General features: G+C 33.4%; 2 protein-coding genes across 2 annotated transcripts; one reads left to right on the top strand and one right to left on the bottom strand.

Annotated features, from left to right (window-relative positions):
- On the bottom strand, positions 1 to 10,669 carry TRIADDRAFT_60852 (uncharacterized protein; the record flags this gene model as incomplete). The annotated part of the gene is made up of 30 exons (XM_002116784.1): positions 1 to 112; positions 243 to 437; positions 610 to 776; positions 985 to 1,143; positions 1,220 to 1,366; positions 1,625 to 1,726; positions 1,862 to 1,988; positions 2,089 to 2,354; positions 2,657 to 3,169; positions 3,287 to 3,600; positions 3,998 to 4,091; positions 4,201 to 4,284; positions 4,479 to 4,589; positions 4,675 to 4,851; positions 4,950 to 5,076; positions 5,167 to 5,239; positions 5,345 to 5,435; positions 5,531 to 5,671; positions 5,804 to 5,941; positions 6,063 to 6,128; positions 6,245 to 6,499; positions 6,593 to 6,770; positions 6,916 to 7,068; positions 7,148 to 7,276; positions 7,354 to 7,415; positions 7,483 to 7,620; positions 8,017 to 8,154; positions 8,636 to 8,758; positions 8,904 to 9,089; positions 10,616 to 10,669. The coding sequence occupies 30 exons, from the start codon at positions 10,667 to 10,669 to the stop codon at positions 1 to 3; spliced, it is 4,620 nt and encodes a 1,539-aa protein (XP_002116820.1).
- Positions 10,670 to 12,484: 1,815 nt separating this feature from the next.
- Positions 12,485 to 15,509, top strand: TRIADDRAFT_60851 (uncharacterized protein; the record flags this gene model as incomplete). The annotated part of the gene is made up of 6 exons (XM_002116840.1): positions 12,485 to 12,652; positions 14,269 to 14,418; positions 14,539 to 14,646; positions 14,757 to 14,776; positions 14,927 to 15,105; positions 15,343 to 15,509. 6 exons carry the CDS (start codon positions 12,485 to 12,487, stop codon positions 15,507 to 15,509), a joined length of 792 nt encoding a protein of 263 aa, XP_002116876.1.

Here is a 15,509-nt window from a genome sequence, read left to right as displayed (position 1 = left end):
TTAAATTAAATTTGCGTCTTTAGCCATAGAATAAAATACGCTGTCTTTGCGTGCTAATAAAGCAGCTGGAGGATCAAATTCAGCTATTTGACCTTGGTCTAGCACCATAACTCTAGATAGTTATTTATTGACAAGTCAGAAAATTAGTTCTTAACTACTTAGACTTAATCTTATAAATCATGATTGTAATCGTACTAATAATGACCGAAACTAAGTTTATACATCGTAAAAATTTTACATACCTTGTACTGTCCATGATAGTATTAATACGATGTGCGATAGTGAGGATTGTACAGTCTATAAATTCTCGTCGAATAGTTGTTTGAATTAATTCGTCAGTTTCCGCATCAACAGCAGCGGTCGCCTCATCTAATACCAATATTTTAGTTTTGCGTAGAAGAGCACGAGCCAAGCATATCAATTGACGCTGACCAACACTTTGTATATTGCATATGTATGGCATTAAAAATTAATTAGAATACTTCACCAAGAAATTTATTGAACTAATTTCTTAAAGTACTAAATATTCTGGTAGTAAAACTAAATTTCAATCGCTGGCGAATACTGTAATTCGTGCTATGTTACAAAATCATTCATATATTGTTATACCTAAGGTTTTTACCACCCTCACTAATTGTGTGCTTCAAATTATCTTCTAATGAAATGACAAAATTCTTCAAATGAGCATTTTCTAGAGCTCCCCAAATATCATTATCATTGTATTCGTCGAAAGGATCCAGATTCATTCTTAAACTACCAGCAAATAAAACTGGGTCCTAATTTTTGTATATATACACATATTATTATAGATCAACACAGCTGCAAATCGTTCACAAAAAGTAATTATTAATCAGTAGAATATTTTTAACTGTAAACATTTCTATATTCATGTTTATCTATTAACTCGTCAATAAAATTATCATTTTAGGAAACTTCAGTGAATATTTCTTTAAACAACAGTACTCGTATAAATAACATGTGAACCTGCGGTATGATAGTAATTCGAGAACGAAGATAATGCAATCCAATCTTAGAGATATCGACGTTATCGACCATAATAATTCCATCAGCAGCTTCAATTATTCTGAATAATGCCAAGGTAAGAGAAGATTTGCCAGCACCTGTTCGGCCAATGATACCAATCTGTAAGATAACAGTAGAAAATATGGTCATAATATTATCCGGTAGACAGAAAATAGACAAATCTTTCAGTTTATACCTTTTCACTGGCACTAATATTGCAATTTATCCCTTTCAGTACCAGATCTAAACCGTCACGATAGCGTGTTTTATAGTTAATAAATTGAATGTCACCTTTAGGAGGCCACTCAGAATCAAGTTTAATTTCTGATACATCCCACGAGGCCTGGCATCACATATCATCAAGTAGCACATTAGCGTGACACCTTATCATAGTAGAGTAACAGTATACCTAGGTATCGTTTCACTATTTTAATTCGACTAAAAAATGGTAGCACTACCACAAAACTTTGGAGCTAATGCATGTATACTTTACTAAAGATCAAAGTTTAAATTGTACAGTAAACATACGTATATATATATCAGATGACACCAATCAAATTGCAGCAACTACATAGCGATTCTCATATGAATGTATAATTACCTCGGTGGGGATTTCAGTATATTCTTTTATCCGTTCAACGGAAACTATATTACTTTCAAGTTCGCTACTCATGCGAACCATCCAATTTAATGTTTCAGTGATCTAGAGACAGTATTCATTATTTTTAATTCTAAATAACTTGGTTTTGAATTGAAATTGATAAATATTATTTATGTCAAATAGGATAATTGTGAACTAATTTCTTATTTCTACTTTGTTAACGTCTATTATACGCACTTGCATGGCATATGAAACAGACAAACCAACAATCGCTGCTGGTAAGCTGTTTCTCCCGATAATTGCAAAGATAGCAGAAAACAACACTACGCAATTGCCGATAAATTCCAGTCTGATAGCTAACCATCTGAAGATTATCAACAAATCAATTAAGAAAATTTAAGTAGGCAAAGCAAGATAGATTAACTTATATAATTATAGTAAATGTAAAAGTTAATTAAAAATACCTATTAGAAGCCATGTTTGGATAGTAAGCCATGGCATTGAGATCAACTTTTTTATCATTAATGATACAAAACCGATCCTTAGCACCATAGCCGCGAATTGTAGTAGTACCTTCGAGAGTCTCTCCGAGGTGCGAGTATATTGGTGAACGTCTTTTAGAGTCTAGACGTTTCAGTTGACGTGATGTTGCAATATAGAATCGCTTAATATAGCAGAAGAAAGAATAGATTTTAGCCAAAATAGAAACGTTTAGTAAGTTTATCTTAGGCTATAAATAAGAAATAATTTTGATAACATCTTTTAGAAAAAAGTGTTTAATTTTCGGTCCGATCAAAGCTGAAATAAAATGATGATGCTATTGCGTATCTAGTTATACTGCCAATGATATGACTCTAAATAATTCTAGCCTGTCTAATAAAGCGGGCACAAAGAGTATTGCGGACACAAGAGTTAGTTTTAGTGATTAAATTAAACATTAACTCTTAAGCGAAGAAACAGCAATAAAAATATCGAAAGTTAAAGTTGCCAAATAGATATAGACAACAATGATCATATCCTGATTATTATTACCTGCGTAAAAAAGTAGATAATGCCAAGTGGTAAAACGACAACGATAAATAAAGGTGTAGATATACATATGACGAGGAGAATACCAACAATGGTACATGAGATTCCAATACAGTAAATTAACATGAGAGGGATTACTTCATCAATTATAAATATATCGGTAGAAAACCGATTGATAATTCTTCCTGTTGGATTAGTCTCGAAGAATGACATAGGTAACCTTAAAACGTTTTGTAACAATGCCGAATGCAGAACACCTCCAGCATGAACTGCTGCATAAGCTAATAGAAGACTGTTTAATAGAGAAATGAACACTTTACTAGCACCAAATGCACCATAAATACCAAGATAAAGATTTCGAGTAGAATCCGTAGAATTTGTGATGCTACTCCATTCAGCCAACCAGACATTAGCACCAACAGAACAACCTTCAATAACAATCTTGCTAAGAATTATTACTATAGCTGATATCCTGCCGAGAGACTTCATGTAATGAAGAAAAACTGCAAATTTCACCTACAGAAACAAAGCGTTACATAAAATATAAAATTTCCTACATATTGCGTAAATCACCTTCAAAAAGCGTTATTTGAAATTCAATCTTGTCTCATACGGCCTAATTAATTTACTTACTCGACCAACAGCAGTTTTCTCTTCTTGAATTAATTTTTTCTTTTCTTCAATAGCTTCAATTTGCTTTAAAATCAAATTATGATCGTCTTCTGTAGTCGTAACCTTGTCCTGGCGTTGACTTATTGTCGATAAACCCCTTTCATATAACTTACTTTCTTGTCGCACTGATGACATCTTGCTCAAATCTAATCCCTCTGTAGAACCAGAAAAGGAACTTCTATCCAGTTGAGATGTAGTGGACTTCAAACGTTGAAGAAGCTCATCAGTTAATTGTGGTATTTCATCAATCTCAATTTCTTCATTTATATCCAATTCTGTTGAAAACATGAGAAATGCAATCGCATTGTGCGTAAGCAAAGCTGCATACTCGCATTGCTAATTCTAGTAAACTGCATAGGTTATACATTAAGAATGTTGTATCTTTCAGAATATACGTGTAGATGGCGTCGGATATTGAAATTTTGTAAAAGAAACAGCAATAGTACAGTATACAGATATCCCAAATAATTATAATCAGTATAGTCTGTCCGTTTTCATGATTGTCTATATTGATAGCACGATGGAATCTCAGCTACACCCTTTTAATATTACTCTAATATCGCTAAATGTGTGTATTCTTTTATATACAACTACCTAAAAACTTTTATCATCAGCAAAATTGAATTTTTGAGTTGCAAATTAAGAAAATTTAATAAGTGCAAATTTATCTACCTTCTTGGGGTCTATTCATTTTCGTGTTAGCATAAGTTATAAAAAATTCAGAAAATGAACCTTGACGTGCTAATAATTCATCAAATGTACCCGTCTAAATTAATAATAAGTAACGGTTGTTAAATTTTCTTTTAATTCACGCCTATGGCCCTACACAAGAAGGAAAGCCTAGACTATTTAGATTTTTAAAATTTTACACTAACTTCAGTTATTTTTCCTTCTTCTACCACAATAATCTTATCAACAGAAGGCAGAAAATTAAGGCCATGAGTCACGAGTATTCTTGTCTATAAAAGAAATTTTACGATGTTGATTTGTTAATCCATATTATACACAAATATTATGCTATGGATTATTAATAGCAATAATGCGCACGCTATTGGAGATCATAGTTACAACTTAATTAGGCGTAATAAATTCTTGCCTTATGCTTTAGCATTCCGTGTTGGCCAATAACTTTTTCAAAGATATGTTTTCCTACATGAGCGTCGACAGCGCTTAAAGGATCATCAAACATGTATATATCGCTATTTGAATAAACTGCACGAGCTACACTAATTCGTTGCTTTTGACCACCACTTAAATTTATGCCCTACATTTGTAGAGATTTACATATCTAAATATCATCTTTCATTAAGTTGATAATTACACTAACTGTATAAATAAAATATAACAACCTTTTCACCAATCTCACATTGATCTCCACCTGGCAAGATCTCTAGATCTGGTATTAGTGCACATGCTTCAATAGTTTTATTGTATCTTGCAACCAGTTGATCTTGACCGAATAAAATGTTTTCCTCGATTGTTCCATTTTGCATCCAAGCTTGCTGTGGTACGTAAGCAATCGATCCCTATAATTATTAAAAAAGCAATTATAATCAAACGTCTTCATTCTTAGGTTAGAAAATTTTTTTACGCATATCTTAGCTGAGGCAACACTTCATCATACCTTGACGTAAACATCGCCTGCTACTTTATCCATTTCACCAAGGATTGCAGACAGAAGTGATGACTTACCTCCGCCAACGTGACCAACAACTGCCACTAGAGAACCGGTTGGCACTTCAAAATCGACGCTAATGTTATCAAGAGACCAATGTTAATGTATGAAACATTAAGATTGGTATACTCATATAATGATATTAGGTTATAATAAATTTGCTAACTTGTGCAAGATGGTTTCCTTTTCGTCAGCTCCCCATTTAAAATTGCCCTTCTCAATTACGACGGAAGACCTATCTACTCGGATGGCACAGATATTGTCGATTACGACACAAATACAAAGAGATCTGCTTTTACTTTAATTTAATAAAAATTTCAATAATTTTATTACTCAATTCTAACCAAATTTAGGAGGCATCGAACGATTTACGTTGCTTTCGTCCATTTCATGAAGTTTTAAGAAGTCAGACAAGCGTTTCAATGAGACAGAAGCCTAGTTATATTATGTAGATGCATTGATAATCAATTTCAATAACGTACTAGATGTGTCTTCAATAGGACAAAATAAGTTATTACGTTATTACTTACTTGAATAATAACTGCAATAGAAGCCGGTAAAGTTGTGATAGGGTAGCTAAGAACGTTGAATAAGGAAATGGACACGAATGCTTTTGATGCAGTAAGTGTATTGCCAGATAAGACGTACGTTGTGAAGGTGGCTAAAGCGACCTAATTTACATTTAAGATGTAATTAATAGCGGAGACTTCCAATTGATTCTTACATTGTATGAATTGTATAGCTAAAGAATCTCCAAATACTTCTGTCATAATTACTATCATTACTAATGTTATATAACATACCAGAAATGGTGCATTAGCCCAAGTAAAATAAACAGCAGAATGTAGTACGCTGCTAATAAATAATTGTCTAAGTTCTAATTTTCTAATATCCAAAACTTTCTTGATGAATGATTTTTCCCAAGCATATAATTTCAAGACCTATTTATGAGTATTATTTACAATTTAAAGCTTACTAAAATAATAAAAATCCTTCTGATAATTGTTTAAAGCAAGGCCAAACACAGAATAATAGACATTTCACTAGCCCTGATTCGTTTACCTTTATACCATTCAAGACTTCGTTCATTAGCTTGGTTCTCGTATCTTTAAACTTCATTTGTCTAGCCTAATTCATTCAAAATTAATAATTCTACCAATTTAGAACTACAATCAAATTTTTAAGGCTTATTTGGCACGATAAATAATAATTAAACAATATTTAATGTAATTCTAGCAATATACCTGAAAATCTCTTTGTTTCGTAGAAATATACGCATTAATAGGCACGAGCAAAATCAAAACACCAAGACCAGCCATAACTGAAGGTCCAAGTTCTTGCCATAAGAAATACGTAGCTAGCGAGATTTGTATCGGTGCAGCCCATACCATATGAAGGTATAAAACCGCCTCAGATAGTTTTTGAGCATCTACAGATACCAAATTTATAATTTCTCCAGTTGCTGAGCTCTTTCTTGATGAATTAGATAGCACTAACGACTACAGTTGTAAAAGAAAAATCTATTTTACACGTGCATCTTGCATCCGGAATTTAAGGAGTATAATATTAATACTAATTTTAAATGCGCATACCTTTCTATAAACTGCCCAGATAATCGTTGATTTTAGTCTAATACTAGTAACAAAACATCGATGATAGAATTGATGATTTGTACAGGATTGTATAAAAGTTATTGCAAACATCATAAAGGCGTAAGCGAAGCCCTGCCACATTGGTTGGCTAGCATCAGCCGTAAAGGCAATCAAGGCCCTAATTTATAAAAGTATAAGTAAAACTAAGATACTTATAACTATTGATACTATAACTTTGAATTGCCAGTTAATTATCTAGTTTGATTTGAATTATATCGGTACATGTATATTGATTGATTAGGAATAAAAATTTCAACACTAACCTTAAAATTTGTGGAGCAACGAAACTTAGCGTATCTTGCGTAACCTTTAAAACACCAGCAAAGATAAATGTCGAACCAAATGTGCGGCCAAAAGCTAGCACTAGGGAAGGATTTTTGGCGGTGGTTATCGTAACACCATCTTTATTTGCACTACTATTAATATTGAATTAATAGTGGTTAGTGTAATACCGTATAACAATTAGTCATAATCTCCAAAACGTTCTTTGTGCACCTAATTTTAGCTAATTCTCTTGTCCAGTAATATCGAAAGCGATTTCCAATGTTACTACATTTATCGACTTCATTTAAATCCCATAAATCTTGATCGGTTAAAGGATGTTTATATCCTTTAATTATTAGTCTAAATAATGAAATTGAAGAACGTCGTTAATATTTGCGAAACGACAATCTGATTAATTCGAAAACGAATATGATTACCCATTAAGCCACCAAAAACTTATTTTAGAAAGAAATGACGCCCGTGACTCAGGATTTGGCTCCTGCAATAAATATTACATTCATTTCAATAATAGGTCATAGCAAAATTTCACGCAATTAACAAAGTACCAAATCATCTTCCTTGCAGTCAATTTGTTCCTTCTTGTAGGAACGATCAACCCATATAGTTTGTACTAGCATCACAACACTTCCGCCGAACACTATACAACAAGTTATGTATCGAAGAAAACCTTCTGGCATAACATTCTACGTAAAAGAATAAGAGACCATTGTTGATGCACATCATCACAATTTATATATCAAATATATCTTTTCGTCAATCTTTGTATATCTACTTAGCCATTGACAATGCCATCAAATTTAAAACTATTGCTACTATAGGGAATTTTAAATTAACCGAGTAAAAAATAGAGGTATAACAAGTAACCACTGTAATATCAAGCCACAATAGACGAAAGATGTAATATAGGCATTAATACAGTAGTAACAGATATGAATACGTAATATTTAATAAGTAACTTTTAATTTACTTACAGTAAAATAGTATTTTACCATCAAGTCTTAATGTCATAGTGACTGTAAATAGAGATTAAAGCAATTCATTTTTTTAAATATATATTGTAATCCTATGTGTAGCCTTACCATAATTACTTGATACGAAATTAGTGTTCGCATTTTAATGGTGTACGCGATAGACATCAATAGCCAGTATAAAAATAATACACTAGATGAAAAGATGCCCCTACTCCACTCTAATCTCATGGTTGCTGTAGATAAGACCTATTGTGAAACAGAAATTACCGATATTAACTGAGTTTTGAGCCAAAAAATGGCATCGTCGGTATTACTAACTAAGTGTCACCGCAATTGGAATGAACTGGCTGCATCATACACAATCTTTAATTCTAAAAGGATTAAACACTACAATTTAACTGAATGGTTGTACCGTAATCCCCTTTGACCATTAATAATGCAGCAATTTCGGAAAAAGCCTTACTTATTTTGTTAGTAAAATGCGCTCCTAATATATACGTTGATTAAAACTACCGGCGACTTATTCAACTGCCAAAGGTATATCGTTCGTACTCGTATAGACCTATGATGATTACTAAGACCAATAGAAGATCGACTAACAACTGCAGTTCAGAGTATTTATTTTAAATTTCTCCGATAACTGATTCAAAACAGTGATATCTGCCGCTATTGAAAATAAAACTATAAAATTTCAATAAAGCATTATCCGTGTTATGAATATTTATACCATAGCAATCCATGTCAGACAGGGTGTCACCATTAAAACACCAGCTACGGGTCGTACTTGGACGTCGGTAAGTGTGTATAGTAAATCCACCATAGGTGGTATAATCAATGCCGCAGAGCAATACTATCAAAAATGAATGAGGAAATGTTAGATTATCAAGCAATATTACAAATTTAGACAAAAAGAATAACAATGAAATCAGATTATTGAAATACTCGTACATTCGTAGTTTTATAGATTTTACACTTATCTCTAGGAATCTCATTACCAGCTTAAAGTGATATAGCGATGACTTTATTTTTTTGCCAAACTTTGGATGAAACTCAGGGGATTTGATCAAACTTGGTATATGCAGCAGCGAAATAAGGATCAAGAAGACGGCAGGTATATTTAAAATAACAAAATCTTGGAAGCATAGCGTAAAATCGGGCCATGGGGTAGAATAATTGGATTCCTATTGATAAACATACCGTAGTATATTAATTGCTTTATTAAATATAATAATATCTTGGTAATAATTACAGCATTAATCATTTCTTCATAAGGCTCTTTTACATTGAATTAATAATAACAATATTGAAGCAAACTATTATTAGCCAGTAACAAATAAAATCATAAGATAATTCTTCAACACTTTTTCGTACAAGATTCTATGACCTGTAAATTATCGAGAACGACATCAACTTTAAGGTGGCCGATTATCCTTTTAATTGCAACATTTTCCTATTTACAAACAGGACTGGGATAAACTCCTACAGTAGCATTCTAAGGGCGAGTCTAGATGACTAACTTTATAATACGTAGGTCATCTCAATCTAGTATTCTTTTCCAGAATTTTGCAATATTGTTATCAAAGCTATCTATAAGTAGGCTAATTACAATTATCAACAATTTAAAGGAGTAGATAACATAATTTAGTTATAGATTTCGTATATGCAGTGTATACTACAGATTAACTAAAAGCTAATACCAGCAATTATTATGCAGGGCGTCATTGCAGAGCTATAATTGATTTCTAAATGCAATCAGTTAAACTACGATTATGACAACAGTTAAGATATGCAAATAAATAGCGTTATATTTATCAGTCAATAATATAATTGGCTGCCTGTATAACAAATCAGTATCTACGATGCTTAATGTACGAGTTGAATTAGTGGGCTAAATCTTTAAAATTTACTATTTTTTTAATAGTGTCCCCAAGCTTCTCAATACAGTTGCTTTAATTAGGAATTTGTTGTAACAAGTTTCCCATTAGCATTGAGTTTATTCCATGGTGATATCAATATCTTTACTCCTTATTGAGTAATAAAAATGGATGTTACTATCAATCATAACCATCTAATAATATCTACTGTATACTCTGTATGGTTAAAAATCGAAGGATAGGAATCATTGGATTAATCTGCAAATAAGTATAGTGAAGAATCCTGCTTTCATCGAACGCTAGCTCAATTTATAAACGTCAGATCTAATTTCAAGAGCCTTACTGGAGTAAAATCTTTGCTAGGATCCATCTACTGTAGTAAACCAACATAAATTGACAGTGCTATCTTATACTAATCCTGTATAATAAGCGTTGAATAAATTAATAACTCTATTCTGGGTTTTTTTAAAGCTGGCAATGATTTGAAGAGGTTGTCAATCATCATTGTTATTTACATGTACTAGAACGATATTATTGGATGTTATAGCGTACGTAAATAATGAAAAGGCTAACCGATTTTACAAACTATAACAGCCTTGCTTATTATCGGCTCAGCAAGGTAGCAGCTACTCAGCATTGAGGTGCTACAAGAATGGAAATGAATAAACTTGGGATCAAGTTGATCTTAAGCTCATATGATTCCGTTTGATATAACAAAATAGTGATGGACGATTTGAAGCTAATGCCAACATCAACTGTTACATCGTCTACTGCAGACAATGTTTTAGGCAATATCAACCGATTGCTACTGCTTTAATCTATAGCAGACTTACCCAAAATAGCGATAATGGTGAGCAAAAGTCACGAACACCGAAACTTTCGGCCATGATGATCCAAGAGTAATGCCCCGTTGAGGATTAGACCCGTAATGTTCTTGCTATCACTTGATTTACTCTCCAAATACAACTTGCACTTTAGACAGTCAGTTCGCTGAACAACTACTGTATTCTGCAGTGGAAAGGAAGATCATCGATTCATAACAACTCAATAGAATCAATGTACTCGATGCAATTTCGAGGGACTTCATGCAGTTCCCTGGAACGCTTACGTTATCCAGCTGCTCTATATAAACTTGTTACCAGGAGATGTTGCAATGTCAGCAGATTCACCCAGATCGGCTATAAGTAACTTAAGTACACGTTTAAAGCAATAGTCCCAGTACTGAGTGCTGAGTGCTGACTATTGAGTGCAATTATCGCAGAAGGGGCGGAGCGTTGGACTTTGTAAGATCATGACGTCATCGATTATACTCTCATGGCTTGACCAGAATTGCTGATGTCAGCTAACGGTGAGCAAGGACAATTGCAGCGAGCTAGGAGCTGGAAAGCGTTGACTAGAGTCAAGCATAAACCATATACCGAACCATGAAGTTGTAGATGTTCCACAAATGGCAAGCAAGAAACAAGAAATGAAATAGACAATGTTTTTAATCAATTATTATTTGGCCGTCAATTCTATACAGTAGTCAAGTATTGAAGCGGAACTCGATAAACGTTATAAACGTTATTATAGCAGATAAACCTAAAATTTGAGAAATAGCAGATCTTAGCTCACTGTACGCTAGAATAGCCGAACTCTATACTACCAACTTGACACGCTAAGTACTAACTTTAGATTACAGATGTACTTACCAGAGACTCCCATAAGAAAAAATGGGACTCAATAAACCCAAAAATCAATTTAATAATCACTCTCAACTGAAAGTGAGTACAAGACCCCAATCTCTGAGGCAATCAGCAGGTTACAATACTTATAGCAGGCTGTTACTACCTTCACGGACCTTTAGAACTTATAAAGGTAAAAGGAAGAGCACTATGAAAACATCAAAATTATCTCCAATCTTTGCTTACCTCTTCTCTCCCCCCCCCCCGTCTCAGCTGATACTTCGACTGTTACAGCATACCAAGTTCTAAAATGCTATCCTTGCATAATAATTAGAACCAAATTATCAGTTAAGAAGGGAGGGGAGGGGGTATGAACTAAGTCCACTAGATGTGTTAAACTGTGTAGCTGGTGAGTTGGTGATTCACTTCCTACCTTTTTAGTCAATCTTACAGTACGAGTAGAAGTAGACTCTAATATTAGTTTAAGAGCACAGAATTCAGAATAGTAAATATCACTTTATTAAAAGAAACAGAGGATTTTCAGTAACCACGAAAATGATGCAATAGTATGCTGTATACGGTTCATATTCCAATTATAAAGTAATAAATGAAAATAAAATAAAATTGGGTATTAACGAAAAGTGTTAAGTACGCAAGTAGATCATGTACCAAGGCAATCAATAACTTCACTTTACCTTAAGCGTACTTACGCCATTACGTTAAGGTGTGAATGAACACACAAAGTTTGAAGCTGATACTGCAGAATGGGCTCAACGACAACATAGACTTAACCAATTTGCGCCTGCAAATATCCATGTTGGTCTCTAGATGATGCTAAAATTTAATTACTGTACTTTGACCTTCATTTCACTGGAATTATTTATTCCTATATAAATTCTATTGGAAATTGCATGTTATTTTATCCCTAAACGATATTATTTTGATTTGGCCGATAGCAAAGGAGTAGTAATCGAAATGTTAGTTGCTCGTCGCGTTCTTCAATCTCTTCCATCTTGTTTATTGGCAGCCAATCGCACCATGTCTAGTGTTGGTAGCGCTAATTTTAAGGTTGATATCCAGGATGATGTTGCCACTGTTAGGATGGCAAAATCACCAGGAAATGCATTGGATTTAAGTTTCTTCCAAGAATTTCTTGACGTATTTAATGAGGTGGAAAACTCTTGCCGAGGCATGATCCTCACTTCGGTTAGTCTATCGCACGTTGCTGTATCTGCAACCGATACTGACTTGTCATGAATAACATACGTAGTAGATAATCTTCCATTAATGCATTGACTAGTTTTTATCTTCATGTAAAACTGATAGATGACATTTCTTGCGTTACAGTGGACGATGGTCAATGTCTGCATACTAGCTATCGTCCATGCATTAGTTAGGATACTGTATATAAAACTGTAGACTAGTTTTTATTGACATACTAGCTAGACATTGCTAGTGTATCAATTACGAACAAGCTAATTATATGTTGCTAGTAAATTGCACGTTCAAATAAACGGGAACATATTTTGCACAAAGCAGTACATTAAAACAAAATTCAGTGTTAGATTATCTTACTATAGAGGCTTCCTTATTTACATACCAACTTGTACATAGCAACAGTTATGTCCGATATCCCATGATTTTATAATTTGAAAAGTTTGGAAATTGTCTTTGTTTAGTGTACTAAAATGGCTATTTAGTGAATCTCAAAGTAATCGGTTACTTCAGTATCTAACAGTGAATTTAGTCTTATAATAGCTTAACTAGTTCTTTATTGAATGCTTAATCCTTGAGATAAACGATTACGGCTAACCGTTGTAATGGTGACATGGATATTGGATGTTACAACTAATTTTATATTAATTATCAAGCACAACCCATACGATTACAATTGCAAATCACGACTACTTTGTAGTAAAATTAACGGATTAATTATAATTATCGATGCAATACATGCTAAGCGATTAGCGTTACCCATTTTATTCTGACAATAGCACGATAATCATTGCATGTGCAGTTTAAATTATGCAATATGCAACAAGCAATGCCACATTTCACGATCATCAGGACAAAATTGCAACCCAAGCGGTGTGGTACGATCTTTGTAACCAGTACAGTACAACTAAAAGCTAAATACTGCCGAACTAATTGCAATACAAATTAACGAATTAATTATAATTATCGATGCAATACATACTAAGTGATTAGCGTTACCCGTTTTATTCTGGCATAAGCAGGATAATCATTGCGTGTCCAGTTTAAATTATACAATATGCAACAAGCAAGGCCTCATTTTACAATTACCAGGACAAAATTGCAACTCAAACTATGTGATACGATCTTCGTAACCAGCACAGTACAACTAGTAAAAGCTAAATACTGTCCAACTAATTGCAATACAAATTTTATCTTCATTGACAACCAGTAGTAAAAATCTGACTGTAGATATAAGGTAGTACAGCTATTGCTTTACTTCAGTTTTCAGCCTTCAGACCAATATCAATATCATATCTACTTTTTACTGAAAGAAATTATTATATGCATTCTATCCCTCGTTCGTTATACTTGTATCTTTGCATACTATACTTGTAGTTACTTATTTTACGTTACCAGTGTCACTAATCATGAGTTGTAGCCTTGTATTTCGTGCAAATTGCTGACTAATACTTCTTAATATTGACATAACCAACATCGGTTTCTGTTCAAGAAAATTTATGTCTACCATGATAATCTACACATATGTCTCGTAGATGGAAATAATTCTACTCTCAGGCGGTATATAGCAGACTTATTTAGATACCAACTCTACGTTTCCTGTATAGGACTTGCCGCAAATATATTCAGCTGGACTAAACATCAAAGCAGTCGCTCAGTTATCATCGACGAGTGAAGTAAACGAGTTTCTGGCTGGACTGGAAAAGTTTTGGTTTCGTATTTACTCATCAAAATTAGCCACTGTGGCTGCTATCAATGTTAGCTTGATCTTAATCATAGAGAATTTATCTTTCAGTAATATCTAATGATGATATTATACTTATATGTAGCAGAAAAGTAATAACAATGTGAATATCTTGATAATGAAATTATTCTAGGGCCATGCTACTGCTGCAGGCTGTTCCGTTGCTCTCGCATGTGATTACAGAATAATGAGTAAAGGAGACAAAAAACCTTACACGATTGGATTAAATGAACCTAGGCTGGTAGGCATTCTTAGTATATTCTTATCATCACTATATCAAATCTGTTAAAGATTATCATTATCAACTAAAAGACATTTCTTGAAACAATAATACTATTTCATACTCTCTAGGGATTGGAAATTCCATTTTGGTAAGTTTAATACTTAATTAAAGCCAGTTGAGTATTGATCATTTTAGATTGATATAAATTCAGCAAATAGAATTGATTGCACTATGCATTCAAGGGCGAAAATATTGAGAAAAAAATACTGTAATTATTATTTATGCTATATATTGTCAGGTTACTGGAAGCATACAAAGATACCATTAGTAATAGGAACATAGATCTCCATGCGCAACTCGGTACCTTATTTCCTGAGGAAGAAGCCGCTAAATTAGGACTCGTTGATCAGTTAGTCTCTAAGGAAGAGCTACTGCCAGAAGCTCAAAAACGGATGAAAGAATTTCTAAACGTAGCGGGTAGAGAAATACGAGTATTTCCATTTATTAATCTATAATCGTTGTTTAATTTTAGCAATATGGATACACATACGTGATGTATTCAGCCATGTCTAACTACTATACATCATTTACTGTAATCATCAATATACAGCAGAATGTACAGTATATTCTACTACAGGCTACATAACTATTAACAAGTACGTTATACTTTTATACATTATAGTTAATCGTTACAGTTTCCCAATGTATTATTAGATCATTCCCGTCAAGGTTGTAAACTGCTCCTCCGTCGAAATCTCATGAATCACTATTCTCAAGTTGGTGATAAAGAACGACAGCGATTGGCGGAAACCCTAACGAGTCCCAAGACCCGAGAATTAATTAAGGAGATGATCATGAAGCTTTCAAAGCCACGTAAATAA

Source organism: Trichoplax adhaerens, genomic scaffold (assembly GCF_000150275.1).
Source record: "Trichoplax adhaerens TRIADscaffold_18 genomic scaffold, whole genome shotgun sequence".
NCBI classification, from domain to species: Eukaryota; Metazoa; Placozoa; class Uniplacotomia; order Trichoplacea; family Trichoplacidae; genus Trichoplax; species Trichoplax adhaerens.
Note: the sequence above shows the minus strand (reverse complement) of the source record. Positions and strands in the feature narration are given on the sequence as shown.